The sequence below is a fragment of the Mustela nivalis genome (genome assembly GCF_964662115.1).
Source record: "Mustela nivalis genome assembly, chromosome: 9".
Classification (NCBI taxonomy): Eukaryota; Metazoa; Chordata; class Mammalia; order Carnivora; family Mustelidae; genus Mustela; species Mustela nivalis.
In genome coordinates, this window is record NC_139028.1 from 102,942,160 (window position 1) to 102,961,025 (window position 18,866).

The 18,866-nt window shown below is 54.8% G+C and overlaps 1 protein-coding gene across 2 annotated transcripts; it reads right to left on the bottom strand.

Moving 5' to 3' along the window:
• Positions 1 to 1,959: 1,959 nt before the first annotated feature.
• SPI1 (Spi-1 proto-oncogene) lies at positions 1,960 to 17,163 on the bottom strand. Of its 2 annotated transcripts, none has more exons than XM_082747960.1 (5): positions 16,839 to 17,163; positions 14,198 to 14,297; positions 4,119 to 4,306; positions 3,118 to 3,280; positions 1,960 to 2,686 (listed from the first exon to the last, which is right to left on the bottom strand). In XM_082747960.1, the coding sequence occupies exons 1-5, from the start codon at positions 16,881 to 16,883 to the stop codon at positions 2,367 to 2,369; spliced, it is 816 nt and encodes a 271-aa protein (XP_082604086.1). In that variant the 5' UTR covers positions 16,884 to 17,163; the 3' UTR covers positions 1,960 to 2,366. The 2 variants fall into 2 exon arrangements, with proteins under 2 accessions (XP_082604086.1, XP_082604087.1); XM_082747961.1 differs by having other exon boundaries at positions 14,198 to 14,294; positions 16,839 to 17,157.
• Positions 17,164 to 18,866: the final 1,703 nt, after the last annotated feature.

Consider the following 18,866-nt stretch of genomic DNA (forward strand, 5'->3'; position numbering starts at 1 on the left):
GACAAATTCCAGGGAGCAAGGCTCTCCAGGGAGATAGCGGGGCCACATTGTTCCCCGATAGCTCCCAGCCCTTCCCCCTCTAGTCCAATACGATGGCTTCTGCCCCCCAAACCTTGGTGAGCCTCAGGGGTACCCCACAGCCTGTCTGTATGTCCACCTGGCGGAGAAATGGTGGGACGGATTGGTATGCACCCAGATCCTGGGGCTGGGCCGCTCCAAGTCCTGGCACTGCCCCTTCCTTCACCTCTGGACCTTAGTTCCCTTGTCCGTAAAGTGGGGTGATGGTAGCAGCACCCACCGCGTAGGACTGTTCCGAGTGAAGTGGGTTATAAATGAAAATGTTAGAGCAGGTGTCAGGCACGTAGAAAAGGCTGGATGACAATGCCTCTGCCACTGGGGCTCGCGGGGCCCTGGACTGGCCACGTGGAGTCCTGGGTGGGCTCAGGCCAGGGCCAGGAGGGCAGCACCCAAAATACTGGGTGCTGGTGTCACCCAGAGGGAACGGGGCTGGGCCTGCAGGTGAGGACATGGGGCTAATCTTTAAATACACCCCAAAGTGGAAGTCAGATTCACACAAAAAATACTGCCAAAATTTTGTGCACCCCCCGTCACACTGTTCCTTAATGAACTTCTGCCTCTCCCTGCCCCACATCTGGGTCATCAGTGGCTGCACGGAAAGAAGAAAATTATGCGGGAATCTCTCCATGCAAGATCCAGTATCAGGAATGCTCATGAGCCCCCCCACGGCAGGAGGGAAGGATTCTCTACACAGACATCGCTGCTACCATTCCTTTTCACCCGGATTAGGAATAGGATTATTGGTCTCTGGCCAAGCCCACAGCTTTTCAACTACTGAATCACCTGCTCCTTAACCTTTTTTTTTTTTTTTTAAAGATTTTATTTGTTTATTTGACAGAGATCACAAGTAGACAGAGAGGCAGGCAGAGAGAGAGAGGGAAGCAGGCTCCCTTCTGAGCAGAGAGCCCGATGCGGGACTCGATCCCAGGACCCTGAGATCATGACCTGAGCCGAAGGCAGCAGCTTAACCCACTGAGCCACCCAGGCGCCCTCCTTAACCTTCTTTAAAGAGGACTGAGCACCGCTTACTCTCTCCAGGGGCTTGGAGACCTGAGAAAGGAGGTCACAGGTCAACCCTCAGGGCAAGCAGGTGTTTGGGGGTGTTTGCCCTGATGCCACCCCACCCCCACCCCCAAGTCTGGGCTCTCTGAGGCTTGCTGGCTGCCTTGGGACGTTTCCTCACTCCCAGGCTGTCTTGCACCACACCTCGCTGCTTACTGTTGGAAGCAAGATGCTGGAGGCTTCCAGGCTCCTCTTTTTCTAGGTCTCCCTTGTCGTGGACCAGAAGCCAGAGAGCATCAAGACACGAGCTGGACCCTGGGGGTCCCTGCTCACCAGCTCCCCATTCCAGACACGGCGGGAGAGGGGGCTTCCTGCCTTATGCTGACCTAGCAGCCAGCATGCGGCAAGATCTGCTTGCCCCTCACCCAGCTGTGTGACCTTGGACAGATCACGTGACCTCTCCAAGTCTCAGTTTCCCAGTCTGTAAAAATGGGATGATATTTAACTTTGCCTCTCAAGCCTGACGTGTAATAAATGGCCGGAAAATCCAGTGTCGTGGCCTCGATTACGATCCTCATCCTCACGGGGGCCGTGACCTAGAGTTTAAGCCTCACTGAGGCATTTTTTAAAAGCCCATTTATCAGATACAGAGGGCTTCTTACTGATTTATTCCCCTAAGAACAACCAAGGACTTCTTCCACCAACTCTAACTCTGGGCTTGGCACCGTGTGTCATTTGTTCTGATGTCCCCAGCGCCCAGCCCCGGGTGAGGTCCTCGGCAACACCCGGAAGGACAAGCGAGAAAAAGAGAGATCAGATAGGGGCACTCAGACAAGATGCACAAAAAATCGTAAAAGAGACTCTGCGCTACAGGAGAACTCACGGAGAATAACTTTAATAACTTTGCTCCTTGAGGAAGCTAACGGGGCAGAAAGAGGTCGGGGAAAGGAGAGACACTTAAGAAGAAAGGTTCCATGTACACAAATATGATGACTTCCAACTTCCAAGGTAGCACCCTGGGTCACACTAAGCAAGGCCGACCCCTCCCTGGGGTCAGACGCCCAGGGAGCCCCCTGGAGCCGGGGCTGGAGTCCTGGTGGGAGGGGAGGAGAGGTGTGGGTAGCGGGCTTGGAGGGGGGAGTGGACGGGTGAGGCGAGGCCCGGCCCGCCGCAGTCCTGCCCCCGGCCCCTGGGAGCTTGCCTCCCTGTGTCCGGGCCAGGCGAGGGGTTAATGCTATGGCCAGCGGGGAGGCCTGGCGGGCCCAGTGGGGTCGGCGGGCCTGGGCTCAGTGGGGCGGGTGGCGCCGCTCGGCCAGGCCCCCGCGGCCCAGCACCTCCCCGCTGAACTGGTAGGTGAGCTTCTTCTTGACCTTCTTGACCTCGCCTGTCTTGCCATAGTTGCGCAGGGCGCGGGCCATCTTCTGGTAGGTCATTTTCTTGCGGTTTCCCTTCTGGATGCCCCAGCGGTGTGCCAGCGCCTCCTTGTGCTTGGACGAGAACTGGAAGGTGCCCTTGTCCTTGTCCACCCACCAGATGCTGTCCTTCATGTCTCCGCTGCGGAGCAGGTCCAGCAGGAACTGGTACAGGCGGATCTTCTTTTTGCTGCCTGCAGGCGGGAGGCGGTCAGCCACCCCCACACAGGCACCCACCCTCCCCTCCCCCGGATGTAGGGGCCCCGGCGTGGGGGGGAGTGCTCCCTGGAGAAGGACTGGAAGGAGGGGGTGGTCTACAGGGCCCTGGCACTCACACCTGCTCACACCCACTCACACGCAACCCAGAGAGGTATAGACGCACATGCACGGTTCCAGGCTCGGTCGCAGAGATGCCTGTGCGTGTCTGTACCGCACTCATGCTCTGGTGCTCATCGACACACGGACAGCACAGACGGTCACTGACACAGCGCACACGTGGGCAAACGTTCACGCGCTCACAGATACGGACACACACTCAGCTCTGTGCCAGGACCGCTGTGGCCTTGGCTGGGGTGCCGGGGGCACATAATGGCCGGGGCCGGGGTGCACGGCTGAGCCACCCTACCTGTTTCCCCATGCAGGAGGCCAGGCCCTGGCTCCAGGCCATCAGCCTCCCCGTCAGACACCTCCAGCGGCGGGCTCTGCCTCTCGCCTTCCTCCTCGTCCGAGCTAGGCTGGGCCGGGGACAGGGAAGGGTATGGGAGGCACATCCGGGGTAGGTAGGAGACCTAGAAAGACAGGGAAAGAGGGTCAAGTTCAGCGAGGCCCAGTTCCCAGCTCAGGACTGCTGGTAAGAGAAGTAGAGAGGGTGGCGAGGCCAGCAAGGGTCAGAAAGATTTGGGAGAGGACTGGGGAAGTTGGAGGTCAGTCAGGTTACAGGGGTCCGGCAGGGTGAACTCCCACATGGCGTGGGTTGTGGGGGGCCAGGGGCTGCTGAAATCCAGCCCGCTGTGGGCCTCCTAGTTGGTGGCTGCATGGCCCAGGGAAAGGGCGCCCTTTCCCTATATGCACAGAGGTACTATATGGCCTGGCATTCCTGGGGTCAGAGGGGGCAGAGCAGAGGGGCCGAGGGGTCGGGTAAGGGAGGGAATGCGGTTTCTAATAAGTTGGTGAGACATGAGGGAAGGGTCTGTGGAGGTCCGCGCGGGGTGGTAGATGTTAACGGAGGTCACTGACTGGGATTAAGGTGCGTGGGGCTGAGCAGGATCAATAAAGGGGGTCAGTGGAGATGGGGAGCGGAGATCAGTGTCCAGTGAGATGGGGCCCGGGTCGGTGAGGGGCCCGTGGATGGGGTGGGAGGCATGGTTGGGGTCGGGAGGGCCACCGTGGTCAGGCAGATCAGAGGAGGGTGGGAATTATCGGGGCTCTGTCTGGTGTGGGGCCAGAGCCGATAAGGGGTGCAGGGTCACGAGGTCAGTCGGAGGGTCAGGAGGCAGCCGTTGGGGCTCCGGCCGCCGTTGGCGCTGTGGGGCAGGAAGCCAAGTTGAGTAAGAGCCTGTGTCAGCTTCCTGTGGAGCGCCAGCCTCACCACAGGCCGGGTCCCGCGGGACCGGCGGCCGCACGCACCTGGTGGCCAATGCCCGCGTGGGTCGGCGCCATGGGGGTGTCGAGCACGTGCATCTGCTCCAGCTCCATGTGCCGGTAGAGCTGCTGCAGCTGCGGGGGCTGCACGCTCTGCAGCTCCGTGAAGTGGTTCTCCGCGAAGCTCTCGAACTCGCTGTGCACGTGGTGCGGGTGGAAGTCCCAGTAATGGTCTGCAGGGGCGGGGGGTGGCGTGTGGTGAGCCCGGGGTGCGCGGGCAGGGAGAGCTCGTGGTGACGCAGAGCACAGTCATCCGGGCCGTGGAGGGGCGGTGACCGCCCACCCGGCTGGGCTCCCCACGATCTCCCCACCTGCCTCGTTAGGTACCACCCCATTTTACAGATGAGGTCACTGAGGCTTGGCCAGGCAGTTGGAGGCCCTGGCCTGAGCTAAGACCCGGGTCCGAGGCAAAGCCTGCGCTCCCAGCAACCATTCTAGCCTGCCTTCCCCGCAGGCACAAGGACATGGGCAGAATCTGAATCCTGGCTCAGCCAGAGTCTGAATCCTGGCTCAGCCGTTTGCTGTCCGTGCGACCTCAGGCATGGGCACCGACCTCTTCATTCTCAGCTGTTGGCTCACTAATAAAATGGGGATCGTAGTTATTGGGAGCATGCAAATAAGTTCACATTTGTAAAAACTCCCAGCCCCGGAGGAGGCCCTCGGGGAATGCTGATTCCCCCTCTGCTTCTCTGGAAACCACAGAGTGGTTCCTGAGGCCACAGTCACACACACATGGTCCTGTCCCACCGTCAAGGTGTGATCGTGAAGTCACACGGCTGACGTTCCTCACCCACCAGAACCTGTCCCGGCCCATGGCACTGCCCCTCCAAAGCCATGCCTCTGGGCGGCTCTGTCTGTCTCCGAGCCAGGATGCCAGGACACAGGGCTGCACTGGAAACTCCCCATAGGTGCTTTCAGAGTCTGTGGTGGGGGGGATTCGAGTTTGGGGAACAGCCACGTGCCATCGGGAGCTCTGTCTTGGGACTAGGACATGATTTCGCTGAACATCTTTTCCAGGAAGAAAACAAAACAAAACAAAAACCTGCCACACGTCTGTGGAGTTCCTGGGGACAATCTGGGGCCCAAAAGAAGATGTGGTGATAAAGGGACAAGAGGGATTTTCTCATGTGACCCAAGAGGGAGTGTCCAAGATTCTAGGCCAAGGCAGCCTCTCTGGGATGCTACATGGAGACAAATACCAACCCCGTGTGTGTGTGTGTATGTGTGTGTGTGTGTGTGTGTCTGTCTGTCTGTCTTTTTTGCTTTCACAAAAGCACATAGTCATTCATTCACACACCCCCAAAAAATGACATGCGTTTTTTTGGCTTTGGACGGGTTCTCAGAAGACTTGCTTCCTAATACCGCTCTGTGATGGCTTTGCTCTGTGACCCTAGACAAGACATTGTATTTCCCCGAGCCTCCAATTCCCTAATCTAAAAGTCAAAGACCCGACTGGGTAGTTAACAGAGGTCGTGTCCACACATGAAATCACCCAAATCCACAATCCAGGCAGCCCACGCTCCCACCTCTGCAAAGCGATATGGCACAGAAGAGAGAAAGTACATGATCTGAGAGTCAGGCAGAGCTGGGTTCAAATCCCGCCTCTGCCATTGGGCAGGTCACTGCACATCTATAAGCCTCAGTTTTCTCATCTGTAACATGGGGCTAATAATGACAGATATCCCATAGTCTTGTGCAGGTTGAATGAGCTAATGTCTGCAAGGTGTCTAGAGGAGAGCCGGGCACAAAATTCCATTCAATAAACATTACTACTACTAGGACCGCTGTGTTATTCTAAAGAACCTAGATTAGCACTTCAGCAAATGACAGATATTTTCATTCATGTTTATCTCCTCTTCTTCCTCCCACTCCCTGCTAATCAGTCAGTGGACCACTCAAATCAGGTTTTTTTTGGGGGGGGGGTAGTAGGTGTCTCTTTCTCCCAGAGGCTAGATCTGGGGCCTCAGCATTGCACCATGAGGACAGTGACTGGTATTGGTCTCCCTTCACCCCCAAGGCTAAACACAGTAGTCACTCAACAAACATTTCCCAAAGGAGTGAACAAAGGAATGAATGAATAAACCCTAGCCTCCTGAAAACTCTCTCTGACTCTCCTCCACAAAATTATCCAAATCTGACAGGAAAACAAAACAATGTTTCATTGGTACTTTCATCTTGCAGCAGATTAACAGGACCCAGAAGCTCTTCACTGGCCTGGGAGAGTTGGCTCTGTGCTTTAGAGATGGGGCCCTTTGGGGGGCTCTGGGATTTGGTGAGCCAATCCCAGGTCCTCTTTAGGGGTAGATCCGCCCCCCTGTCCCCACTCCTGACCCCTCCCATGTTTGCCTTCCACACTCAGTTTGAACCGTCCAGATCTTGCCAGAATGCCTTATCTTGCCTACCAACCCCCACCTGCACACCCACTTCAGGTCCAGGGTTTGGAGGAGCCTGCCTGTGTGCAGTGCTGCAGGCGTAGGGTGAGGTCCTCCGATGGCTCTCTTTCCCTCCTGCTCACCCTTTCTGTTCTAGCTCTGCAGAAGACCCCTCAGCTCACTCTAGTGGCCCCGGCCTAGGCCAGCATTTCCCATGGGATTCTCAGGACACCTTCATCAGAGTCACTCTGGGGGGCTTGGGGCTCCACTTGGAGACCCAGGGAATCAGAAGCACCGAGAGAGGAGCTGGGAATTGGAATTTAACCAGGTCCTAAAGAGGTTCCTTTGCTCACTGAAACCCTGGAACCCTGCCCCAGGGTCCCCTGAAAGCTGCAAAGGGGACTCGAGCTACCATTAAGGTTTCAAAAGGCCCAACGGAAACCTCGCCTTTACCCTTGATTTGGGAGCTCAGGCAATTATGTAATAAACGCTGCCTGGTAGGCAGAGACGTTCTAAGCATGGGGCCCTCTGAAGGAACACAATGCAAGGAATCCTTCCTAGTGCAAAGGTCGGCAGTCCTGGGCTCTTTGGACCTCACTTCTAGACGACTGTTCACGAACACAGTGCTTTACCCCTTCACTGGGTTACCGGGATCATCCTGCACAATGTCTCCTTAGCATGACTCTGCTCCTCAAAGGAATATGATGCCATTGGCATATCTGAAGTTCGACCCCTCCTTTTCATAGCCTGGCGGGCCACCCAACACATAGTGGGCCTTAACCAATATTCAAATGATTGGTAAAAGTTAGCTTTTAATATGCATTTTTATGTACTGCGCGATGCTGGGTCCTCATACCACATTTCTCATTGAATCTCACCTTAGCTCTGACCAGGTGGCCATAGTAGTGTGACACTTCTTCTTTTTTTTTTTTAGTATAATCTTTCTTTTTTAAAAAAAAAAAAAGATTTTATTTATTTACTTATTTGACAGAGAGAGATCATAAGCAGGCAGAGAGGCAGACGGTGGGGGGGCGGGGGTAAGCAGTCTCCCTGCTGAGCAGAGAGCCCAGTGTGGAGCTTGATCCCAGGACCCTGAGATCATGACCTGGGCCAAAGGCAGAGGCTTAACCCATTGAGCCATCCAGATGCCCCTAGTATAATCTTTCTTTTGCACATGAGGAAACTATGACACAAAGAGATTAAGTCCCTTGTTCTCAGGCAGGCATTGGTAAAGTCACCTGTGTCTTCCTTCAGGGACTGAACTCCTATCATTACATCATACAACTTCTGAGAAGCAAGGCTGTTAATGAGAGCTGTAATTAAGACCCATGCTGCCACCAGCTTTCCTGCCTGCTTTTATCTCTCTGTGTGTCTGCCATCGGCCACTCTCACCCATGGTTCATCATCTGTCCTCCCTCCATCCAGTCTTCATTCATCCATCCATCACTGGTCCCTCTTCCACTCATCCATCACAATCCATCTATCCATCCATCCCTCATCTAGCCACCCGTTCATCACCCGTCATTCCTTCCATCTGTTCCAGACAGCCAGCAAGAACTCATTCATCTTGATCTTTCATTACCTCCCTCTAAGCCAGCTCCCAATCTGGGACCAAAGTCCTACCCACCCAATCACTATTCTGACTTAGTATTTTTGGTGTCCCTAATACCTGTAAGTCACCAGGACAAAAACAAAATGATATTCCAAGCAACTCCACACATACACAAAACTTAAGCCCTAAGTGTCATTCAGTTGACCTTATCTCCTCGGAACAGAAATCCCAGTCTTAAACTCAGGGTTCCCCCCCCCCCCAGGAGAGCAGAAGTAGGATCAAGACAGAGAAGGATAATGAGGAATTAAGAAGACAAAGGCTGAGAAAAAAAAAAAACTTTAGGAAATCACAGACCACTGGACAGGGGTTCCTGCAGCCCAGCCCTCCTCCCCATTGCTCCTGTAAAGGAACCAGAGGTCAGAGAGTGGAGCTCTAGGCTTCATATACTTGTTACTCTCCACCTTGTATCCTAATTATTGAAGTTTTAGTTATTTCTCCTCTTAAAATAATAAATCTGATAGGACTTGTGGTTTCGTTGTTTCCTTAGCACCTAGCAATGTGCCTGGAATACAAGAGATGCTTTGTATACATTGATTAGATGGATAGGTCCGTAAGAAATTGCTAGAGGGTTTGGCGGGTGAAGGGAAGGACAAATGGAGAGGTCAATGAGTGCATGATTAGATAGGTGTGTGGATACACGGGGTAGAGGGTCAGCGGGAGGATAAAAGAGTACTTGGAAAGATGGAAAGATGGAGAGGAGTCATGGCTTGGAACTCTAGTTCCTTCACCAGTCCCCTCACAAAGAACAAATCCCATCACATCTGTTGCGATGGCTACTATCAAAACCCAGAAACTAACCAGTGTTGGTGAGGATGTGGAGAAATTGGAATCCCTCTGCCCTGGGGGTGGGAAGGTAAAATGGTGCAGCCACTGTGGAAAACAATCTGGAGGTCCTCAAAAATTTAAAATAGAACTACCATTTTATATTATGCATATTTGGCCACAATTTAAAATAATATGAACAATCATTAAATTTTAGGAGCCCTGCCTTCAAAATCTGTCCCAGATCTGTCCACTCCTTTCTGTCTCTAGGGCCACCACCCTTGGCCAAGCCACTGTCATCTCTCTCCTGGATTATTCCCTCCCCTCGCAGTACTTTCTCCCTTTTTTACGGTGGCCCCTACAGCAGCCAGAGTGATTTTTTTAAAAGCTTATTCATTGGAACCCCTGAGTATTGGAAGAAGGTACTAAAAACTTCCAGAGAGACAAAATGAAACTAAACAAGCAGAAAAACCCACAAAAACAAAAAACAAGGTTACATTCCAAAAAGAGGACATAAAAAGAGATCCGACTTCGAAGAAAAAAACTCCAGTAACCAGAAGATAGAGAAATGCTTTCAAATTTCTAAGGGAAAATGTGGGTTTCAACCTAGATTTCTGTGCACGGCCGACCAACTGTTAACCATGAAGACATGAGAACAAGTAAACAGCAAAACCCTACCTCCCACACACCCTCTCTTAGGACGCTATGTCGAGAAGAGTAACAAGTCCTGTCCGCGGTACGTAGCATTCACCATGTGCCAGGCACCTTTCTAAGGATTGGACATACAGTGACTCACTCAACCCTTGCAGCAATCCTGAAAAGTCGGTAGCATTTTGAAGTTGAGACAGAGAGGTAAAACACCTTGCCCTTGGTCACCCCAGAGAATAGTGGGGAGGGCGATGGGGCATGAGTCTCATCAACCTGGCTCCAGACGAGGACGCTACCTCCTTGTCACCATGCCCCTTGTCCTCTTTTTCGGGGACGAGCAAGTACAGGTAATCAAAGTGTCCCATGTGGCTCAGCTGAGTAACCTTCACATGGTCCTCATACCGGAAAATGTAGATACTGAGTCCAAAAGTCAGTACACGGAGAAACACAAATATTGTGTTATTTTACTTGTATGTAGAATCTTTAAAAAAAATATATCCTGAGCTTATAGACAAGGAAATCAGATTTGTGGTTGCCAGAGGCTGGGGTTGGGGTTGGGAAAATTGGAGGAATGTGGTCAAAAAGGAAAATTAAAAAAAAAAAAAAAAAAAAGGGACACCCTATGGTTATAAGTACCAGGACACGACGTACAATGTGGTGCTGCAGTTAACAATGTGGTGCGGTATATTGGAAAGTTGCCAAGAGATTGGATCCTCAATGTTCTTTCCACAAGGAGAAAATCTTTTTATTTAATCTCTATGAGGTGAAGGATATTAACCGAATTTACCGTGGTACCCATTTTGCACTGTCTGTGGCCGTCGGGTCATTAGGTCCTGCACCTTAACCCTACACAGTATCCTATGTCAGTTCCATCAGTAAAACTGGAAAACATTGCTGTAGAAGCATTTGGGAATTTGTGAAGTGTGAGAGTGTGTGTGTGTGTGCATTCGGAATGACTCTAATTAGAGTCTTATCTTACACAGAACAAGATGGCCCATTCGGTAGTATCTCAAATTGAAGATTCAATCTAGATTCCTTGGCATTGGAATAGGAAGCCTGGGAAAATAGCTTTCCTCTGTCTCTACTGTGCCATGTATGTCACAAAGACATGTCTATGATAAGCTTGGGAAAAAGGTAGCAACTTGCGGGACGGCGTGATGCTACTGTTCCGTTGTGGCGGGAACAGAATATACACACGTGTGTGCACACATTGACAGACATACAAGAGGATATATACACGGAATAAAACGTCTGCCTGGGTGGATGAAGGTGCTATCAGAGGGGAAGGAGCTCGGGAAGAGGGAACCATCTTACGTGATAAGTATTTTAAAATTTTTGCAATGTTTATCCTAACAATCAAAAATTGACGATTTACAATGTATTTAGATTTTCAACACACACACACACACACAGAGGATGATTCAGATCATGTCATTTCTCTGCTCAAACCCTGCAATGCCTTCCCATTGTTTGCAGGATAAAACCCAAACTGTGTCCTTGGCAGGCCCCTCCGGCTTGCTTCAGTCTCCACCCCCAAGACCCCCGCCTTGGGCCGCCCCCGCCACTCTGGCCCTCTGTCGGAAGTCTGCGCTGCTTTGCGCTTGCTGTTCTCTCTGCCTGGTGCGTCTTTCTCCTCTGCATCCACTGGCCTAATCACCTCAACTGCCCCCTCCTCAGAGGCCTGTCCTGACCTCCCAAGGGAAAGTAGTCATCGGCGCTCTGTGTTACATGACTTTGCCTTTCATAGGACTTAGTATTGTGTGTCTGCTTATGTGACTGTTCATGGCCTCTTCCCTCTCTGGAATGTAAGCTGTCAGGAGAGCTCATCTAACTCGTTTATCATGGAGCCTCTGGTGTCTAGAACAGTGCCTGGCACACAGCATCTTATCAGGAGCTGTTGGGTAGTCGGACAAATGAGGAATGAGTGGACATATGGAAAAATGATTCGTGTTGGAAGGTTGAGTGGGTGGCTACAAGGGCGGGTGGTGATGGGTAGGTGGCTGGCTGGTTGCCTGGCACCTGGGTTGGCTGAAACTGACGCAGTGAGTCTGTTGCAGACCCCTCCGGCTTCTCCCACTCTCCCAGCCGCTTCCTCTCTCCCGCCTGGCGAGGTCATAAAGCTAATATACTACGTCTTGAAAGCTCCCTGGGCCCTTGCTGGATTCAGGAGCTTGAGCATCTCATGCATGACCTCAGTGAATCGCCACAATATGACGAGGTAAGTGTTTCCATGCTCTAACTTCCATATATGAGGGACCGGGGCCTCTGAGAGGCTGTCATTTGCTCTAAGATCACACACTGGTGGGTGATGAAATCAGGAGCAGCCCCAGGTCCAGCCCCAGTGTCTTCTTAGTAAGTTTCAACCACCATCTGAAAACGCAGACACAGAGGACGTCCAGGAACTGATTGGAAAATGTGGGGTGTCTCTACTCTTGAGTCTCCAGATAGTACCTTCCAAGAGGTATTAGGAAAGGACAGAACGGGGTACCCAGGTGGCTCAGTCCATTAAGCATCTGCCTTTGGCTCAGGTCCTGAGGTCCTGGAATCAAGCCCCGCATCAGGCTCCCTGGTCAGTGGGGAGTCTTCCCCCTCTGCCTCTCCCTCTGCTCTTTTGCTCTCTCTCTCTCAAATAAGTAAATAAAATCTTTAAGAAAGAAAAAAGAGGGACAACTGGGTGGCTCGGTTGGTTAAGCCATTGCCTTTGGCTCGGGTCATGATTCCAGGGTCCTGGGATCAAGTCCTGCATCGGGCTCCTTGATCAGCGGGGAGCCTGCTTCTCTCTCTGCCTCTGCCTGCCACTCTGTCTGCTTGTGTTCTCTCTCTCTCACACAGATAAATAAATAAATAAAATCTTAAAAAAAAAAGAAAGAAAGAAAGAAAGAAAAAAGGAAGAATGAACAGATGCCCAGATCAGCACAGATGCCCAAATTGGAAATGATAGGAGAAGGGGTGCAGGGAGCAGGGGCCGGGACACTTGGGTATGCCAGAGGAGTCTCTGAAGAAATTGGGGCATGACCAAAACAGGGTACTCAGGCATCTGATTAGGAGTCATTGCTAGAGCCCCAGCCCAGATGTAAGGGACCTGCCTGGGCACTGGGCCAGGAAAGTGCAGGTTTCCCTAAAGTACTCACTCCATCAGTCCCCGGTCTAACTGGTTTCTAGATGTATGAACACACCCTCATATTGCACGAGGGGAAACTGAGGCTGCAACAGGCCCAAAGGAAATGCCCCCAAGCCCAGTGAAAGTGAGAGGAGGTTAGGCCTGAGGGGAAAGCGCCCCTAAGCAGCCCAAGGCCAAGCTGAGTTTGCAGGGACCTGCCTGTCCTGCTGCCTGGAGCCACCAGGGGGAGCCAGTCCTTACGTCCCGAGGGACCTTGCCGGGTCCTGACCGGCTATGTGCAAGGGTCACCAACGGCTGGTGTCCAGGTCAGGGAGACCCCATCCCTGATCCTGGCTGGGGGTGCTGAGAAGACAGGTGGATGAGGGAGACTTTCTCTCTAAATTGTCCAGCTTTTTCCACAGAGAGGACACATTGCTTGCCGAATCATGAATAAGCTTTGAAGGATGAAAAAGCAGATGTTTAAAACCTTCCTGCCAAACCTGCCCCCGGACTGGGGGAGACGTCTTTGTGTTCCCACATGCGGACTTGAGGCTCCTCCAGCACCTACACCCTGAACGTGGCTCCCGGGCCTGGCCTTTATCAACGTTGCCAGCCTTGTTAACCCCAGGGCCACCGTTCATAGGATTTGGCATCCAGATGTGGGAGTCCTTCCTAATAAGGAAGGGGCCTGTGCCATCCCCGGGCAGGACCCTCAGGTTGAGACTGCCATCAGGTGTGCCTGAAGGATGAAGCGACAGGTGCGGCTGGCCCCCAGGTGTGGCCTCACTGTGAGAAACCTTTCTCTGGGGCTGCAGACACCCCGGTATCTGGCCTGCCCAGATTTCGGACTCCTGGAGAATTCCTCAGGGAAGACCTACTACCTAGGCCCTCTCCCTTTGGTTCCGGGGTGCCCCATCAATATACCAAGATCCCCTTTGGGTAGCCTCTCTGACTGCCCTGCCCAGGTCCCAGGCCCCTACTGCCTGTCCCCATCAACCCTGAATGCGCTCCGGGATCATCGCAGCTGGGCCTTGGGATAGGCAGTGAGCTCGGACTGAAGGCTCACCTGGCTCGTACTCTATCCTCACTCCTACCCCTGCAAGCTAGGGCTCCACTCTGCCTCAGAGCCTTTCCCTCAGGGAGCGGTTCTTAAACAGGGGTGACATCCTGCAGGGTACAGGGCAGGCCCCTTGGCAAAGAAATTGTCCAGCCCCAAACGCTGAGAGAGCTTGAGAACACAGCAGGGAGCGGGGGTGACACCAACGTGGAATTCACGTTGGGTGAAGGGGTGACAACACCGGAGAGGAAGAAGGGGGTGAGGGGAGCAGGGGAGGAAAGCAGGAGAGGTCCCCGGCCTGGAGCAGACAGACCGGGCTCCCCTGACCAGCTGTGTGACCTTGCACAAGTCGCTCCCTGAGCCTCTGCTTCCTCGTTTGTGAAAAGCCACACGGATTGGACCAGAAGATAAACCTGGGTGAAGCGGACCTCGGGCCCCGGCGCACACCGGAGATACTCGGTAAATGCAGGCCGGGGGTGTGGGGCGTGGGGCGTGGGAAGGCCCAGTACTCACCGCTGTGGCTTTCTCCATCGCTGCTGAGATAGGGGTAGTATTCGTGTGTTTGGCGCTGGTACAGGTCCGTGTCATAGGTAACCAGGTCTTCCGATGGCTGCTGAGAGAGGAGGCTGTCAGGGCTCAGGTGGTGGCGGGAAGACCCCAGCCGGCTTGGCAGCCCCCCCGCATGTTGGGGCCACACCACCCTCCCGCACTGAGGGACTGCGTCAGGCCTACAGCCCTCTCTCTGCCTGAAACTGCGAGAGGCCACAGCAGGGACGGGGGACCCAAGAGAGCAGAGTCTTGGCTCCTGCGGAATGGGGCTGACAGGGACTCCAAAGGTCACAGGTCAAAAGAGGACCCAGGCTGAGCGGAGAGCATGGCTCCCTCCACCCCCTCCCCTCACAGCGGCTCCTGAAGCCACACTCCCACTCACACCTGCACCCCCAGGTCCCCATCTCATGCACGAACTCTCACGTTCACACCAACACACCTACACCTCCCAATGTACAAATATTCCCCGTGACACCCACACTCCCACACATGAACTCACACTCACGTGCCCACCCACACTCACTCCACAGGTCACTCGCACCCACACACCTGCGGCCACGTGTGTACACACAGCTGTACACTCACACCGTAGGCACATATGGCCCCTTGAATGAACACACATCTCTTCACGCTCGCTCTCAGGCACCTTAAACACAGGCTCAGGCCCACACCATCAAGGCCCCTCACACATCGCTTGCATGCCCACCCTCATAGCACACACACGTGTCCTCCTGCCAGGGTCTCCACAGCCTGTGCCCGGGGCCCAAGGCACCCTCAGGGCCCATGACGACCGATGGCCACTCACACTCATGGGTTCCACTGTGGTCACCAGGCAGGACTGGGGGCCATGGGCCTGCCAGAGCCTTGGTCCTCTCGCTCTCCAGCCTCCTCCTGACACGCCCCCTGGGATACTCCCTTCTCTTCCTCCCTTTGCTCTGCCCTCACCCCTCGTTCTTCCTCCCCACCCCCACCCCGCCCTCCTCTTCCTCCCTGCTCTCCTCTGCCCTCCTCCTCCTCCTCCTCCTCCTCCTCCTCCTCCTCCTCCGCCCCCCTCACCCCTCCCTGTCCTCTCCCCCTCCGCCCCCTCCAGCCCGCACTCCTCCCTGTCCCGGGGCAGAGGGACAGCACACCCAGTCTTCACAGTCATCAGGCCTCTCCCCACCCCCACAGTGTGTGCCCAGGGATTGCACAACAGCTACTGGGCCCTTAAGGGCTTAGGTGGGCGGGATGGGGGGGCAGGGGGGGGCTGGGCGAGGGCCCTTGGGAGCCCACCTTCCCAGGAGTAGTCCCTGAGGGGTTTGGTGTCCCCTGCCTAGCTGTGTCTGGATTTCAGGGATTGAGAGGTCAAGGGTCAGAGACAGTGTGGCCAAGCTTCTGGGCCTGTGGCTTTCTTGAGGCAGACTTGGCTCTTCCTGGGACCACCTCCATCCCCTGCCCCCTCCCCCAGCTTCTTGGTGATGGACCAAGGCTGGGGCTGGGGCGGCTGGCTGGAGCTGTCTGTGTCTGACCAGTAAGAAGGCCAGGAACCCAGCACCGGGTTTCCAACAGCGGGATGTCAGGCCTGGGGTGCCTCCTGGGGCTCAGAGGCCTGGCTGGGGTGGGGCGGGGGAAGGGAGCTGCCATTAGGCCAGGAAAGCTGAGTCAGGTGGGCAGGCCCTGCCAAGCCCTGCCCGGCTCCCCCAGCGCTCCCCACCCCTGCTGAGTGGGGATGGGGCGGGAAAGAGAGAGGGGTCCTCTCTGAGGGGCGCAGGTCTGCAGCTGCCCGAGGCTGCAACTGTCACGGAGCGAGGGGCAGCGGTGATCGCCCAGGCTGCTGCCCTTGCCTCCGAGGCTCCCCTGGGATTCCTGCGGCTTCACGTCCAGCCCTGGTCCTTGTCCCACCCTCAGCCCCCGCCCTTGTTCCTGCCTCTACTCTACTGGCTCCTACCATGCCGCCCTTGAGCTCAGCCCCAGATGGGCCCAGCTCTGGCCCTGACCTCCCCTCCAAGCCCCCTGGCCAGTGCCCCAGCAAAACTGCCGTCCTAGTCTCCGCTCCATTTCTTGGTGTCGTCCAGCCCCTGGGGACCTACCGGCCCCAGGCCCAGACCCTTCAGTCAACAACCCTGTCCCCTGTGCCAGGCCCCAGACCAGGCACTGGGGACCCAGACATAAATGAGCCTCTGTTTCCAGGAGCACCCAGGCCATGGGCTGAGACCTCTGGCCTATTGCCTCCTGCCCTCAAGCCTTCACCGTCCGGGGACCAGCTTCCCCCCACACCAGTCACCCCAGCCCCTCCACCGCCACCGTTCCGCCACCGTCCTCACCATTCTCAGCCCAGCACCCTGCCCAGGAGCTCAGCCTGCCACCCAAGCCCCATCTATAAATAACTGTTCAGGCCCCACCGATCACAGCCCCACCGTGGGCCCAGCCCTCAGCCCGCCGGGGCGCGCTCAAAGAAGCTAATGGCCCCCTCGCTGGGTCTCAGGCCAGGAGCTCCAGGGAGGAAACACCAACTTCCCACTGATAGCGAGCCTGGGAGGGCAGCTGGCTGGTCGGTGGCCTGGTGGGCAGCGGGCGGTCGTCTGAGGGCCGCGGGTCTGGCTAGTAGAGGAGTCCCGGTACTCACAGGGGGGACGAGGGGAAACCCTTCCATTTTGCACGCCTGTAACATCCAGCCGAGCTCCGAGCCGGTCAGGTCCCCTGCCTCAGTGGGGGCCAGTGCGGAGCCCCTCAGGATGGGGCGCCCCGTCAGGGGCCGGACGGACTCAGGGCGGGCGCAGGGCTCGGGCCTGCCCCCTGAGCTACAGGAGCCCTGGGTGAGCCCCCTCCCTTGACATTGCAGGGCCAGCGCAAGTTCCTGATTTTATCGAAGGGCCTGCCACTGGGAGATAGTCCCCTTGGGGTGACATCACCGCCCCAGCCCGTTTGCATAAATCTCTTGCGCTACATACAGGAAGTCTCAGGCCGGCTGGGGCAGGTGGTGCTCAGAGGGCTGGCCTGAGAGGCTATGGGGGCCAGGCCCCCTGCCCAGAGGAAGCTGGAACTGTGAGGGGCGGTCTTGGAGGCTGGGGTGGGAGAGAAAGAGGGGGACAGAGGAAGCCTAGCCCTACCACAGGGGGACAATGCTGCCCCCAGGCCCTGCTGAGGCCCCCTAACCCCACAGATGCCCACTGCTCTTGAGATCCCCATGTGGTCAACAGTCAGTTGCTTGGGGTCAGAGCCGGTAGCTTCTTCGAGTCAGAAGCGGGGTGCCTTCTCCAGGACTTCACTTTCTGGGCTCAGCCTGGCTGGCTGAGAGCTCTGATCTAGCAGAGTCCCACGCCTGGCTCTTCTGGGACTTGGATCCTCAACACCTATGTTCTGTGCAGCCTGGGGCTCAGCACAGGCTGCTTTCCCCCTCCCTCAGAGCCTCCCTGCCACCACAGGGCATCCTGGGTTCTTACACCCTCCACTCCCAGTTTCCCAAGGACCGCTGGTTCTTCCATATCCCTAGCAGCTCTATTCCCAACCCAGATTTCCCAGTTTCCCCACCCCTTAACGATACCTGAGAATCAATCTAGTCTTCCTGGTTTACAAACCTTTCTTGTGGGCACATCCATTCATTTTCCTACCCATTATTTATCCATCCATCTCTTCACCCGTCAAGCCAATCAGACATTCATTTCTTTATCGTTTTATTTAGCCATCCATTCCTTCATCCATTTATCTGTTAGCCCATTCATCCAGCCGCCTATTGTTCATCTACTTGTCCATCTAGCCATTGATATGCTCATATATTAGCCCACCCACCTGTTATTGATCTATCACTTTATATCTTCATCTGCTTATCTGCTGTATATCCAGCTCTCGATCTGTTCATCTATTGGCTCACCCATCCACCCACCCATCCATCTACTTACCTGCCCATCCATCCATCCAGCCATCCATCCTTCTACCCACTCACCACCTATCCATCCACCTACCCACCCATCCATCCATCCATCCACCCATCCATCTATCTACCCACTCACCATCCATCCCTCCACCCACCCAACCATCCACTTACCCATCCATCCATCCATCCACCCATCCACCATCCATCCATCCATCCATCCACCCATCCACCATCCATCCATCTATGCAGCCTACCAATAACTGAGCTTCACGTTCTATGCTGAGTGTTGGGAAAATAGATAAGTATTGGACAAGATCCCTGCCCTCAGAGAGCTCCTGATCTAGTCTGGAAGACAGGGATGAATAGAGACTTTTTTAAAAAGATTTTTTTTTTATTTATTTGACACAGAGAGAGAGAAAGAAAGCACACAAGAATGGGGACCTGCACGCAGAGGGAGAGGGAGAAGCAGGCTCCCCACCGAGCAGGAAGCCCAATGTAGGGCTCCATCCCAGGATCCCAGGACCATGACCCGAACTGAAGGCCAACACCCGACTAACTGAGCCTCCCCAGGAGCCCCAATTAGAGACATTTTTTTGATCCATTGATCTCTGGTGAGTCTACTCCACTGGGGAAGAACTTCTTGAGCATTCGGTTTCCTTCCATGTGTAGTCTAACCTTTTGTTTTATATCCCTTTCCCACTAAGACTAGCCTGCCTCCTTCCCATCAGTGGAATCCCAGAACCCCATGGTTCTGGTCCACAAGGTCTGGGTTCACCGTTA

Coding starts and splice junctions, on each gene's coding strand:
- SPI1 (XM_082747960.1), bottom strand. CDS start 16,883: ATGTTACAGGCGTGCAAAATGGAAGGGTTTCCCCTCGTCCCCCCT. Junction 4,307..14,197: donor CGATGGAGAAAGCCACAGCG/GTGAGTACTGGG, acceptor CCGCCCCTGCAG/ACCATTACTGGGACTTCCAC. Junction 2,687..3,117: donor CCTCCTGCATGGGGAAACAG/GTAGGGTGGCTC, acceptor TCCCGCCTGCAG/GCAGCAAAAAGAAGATCCGC.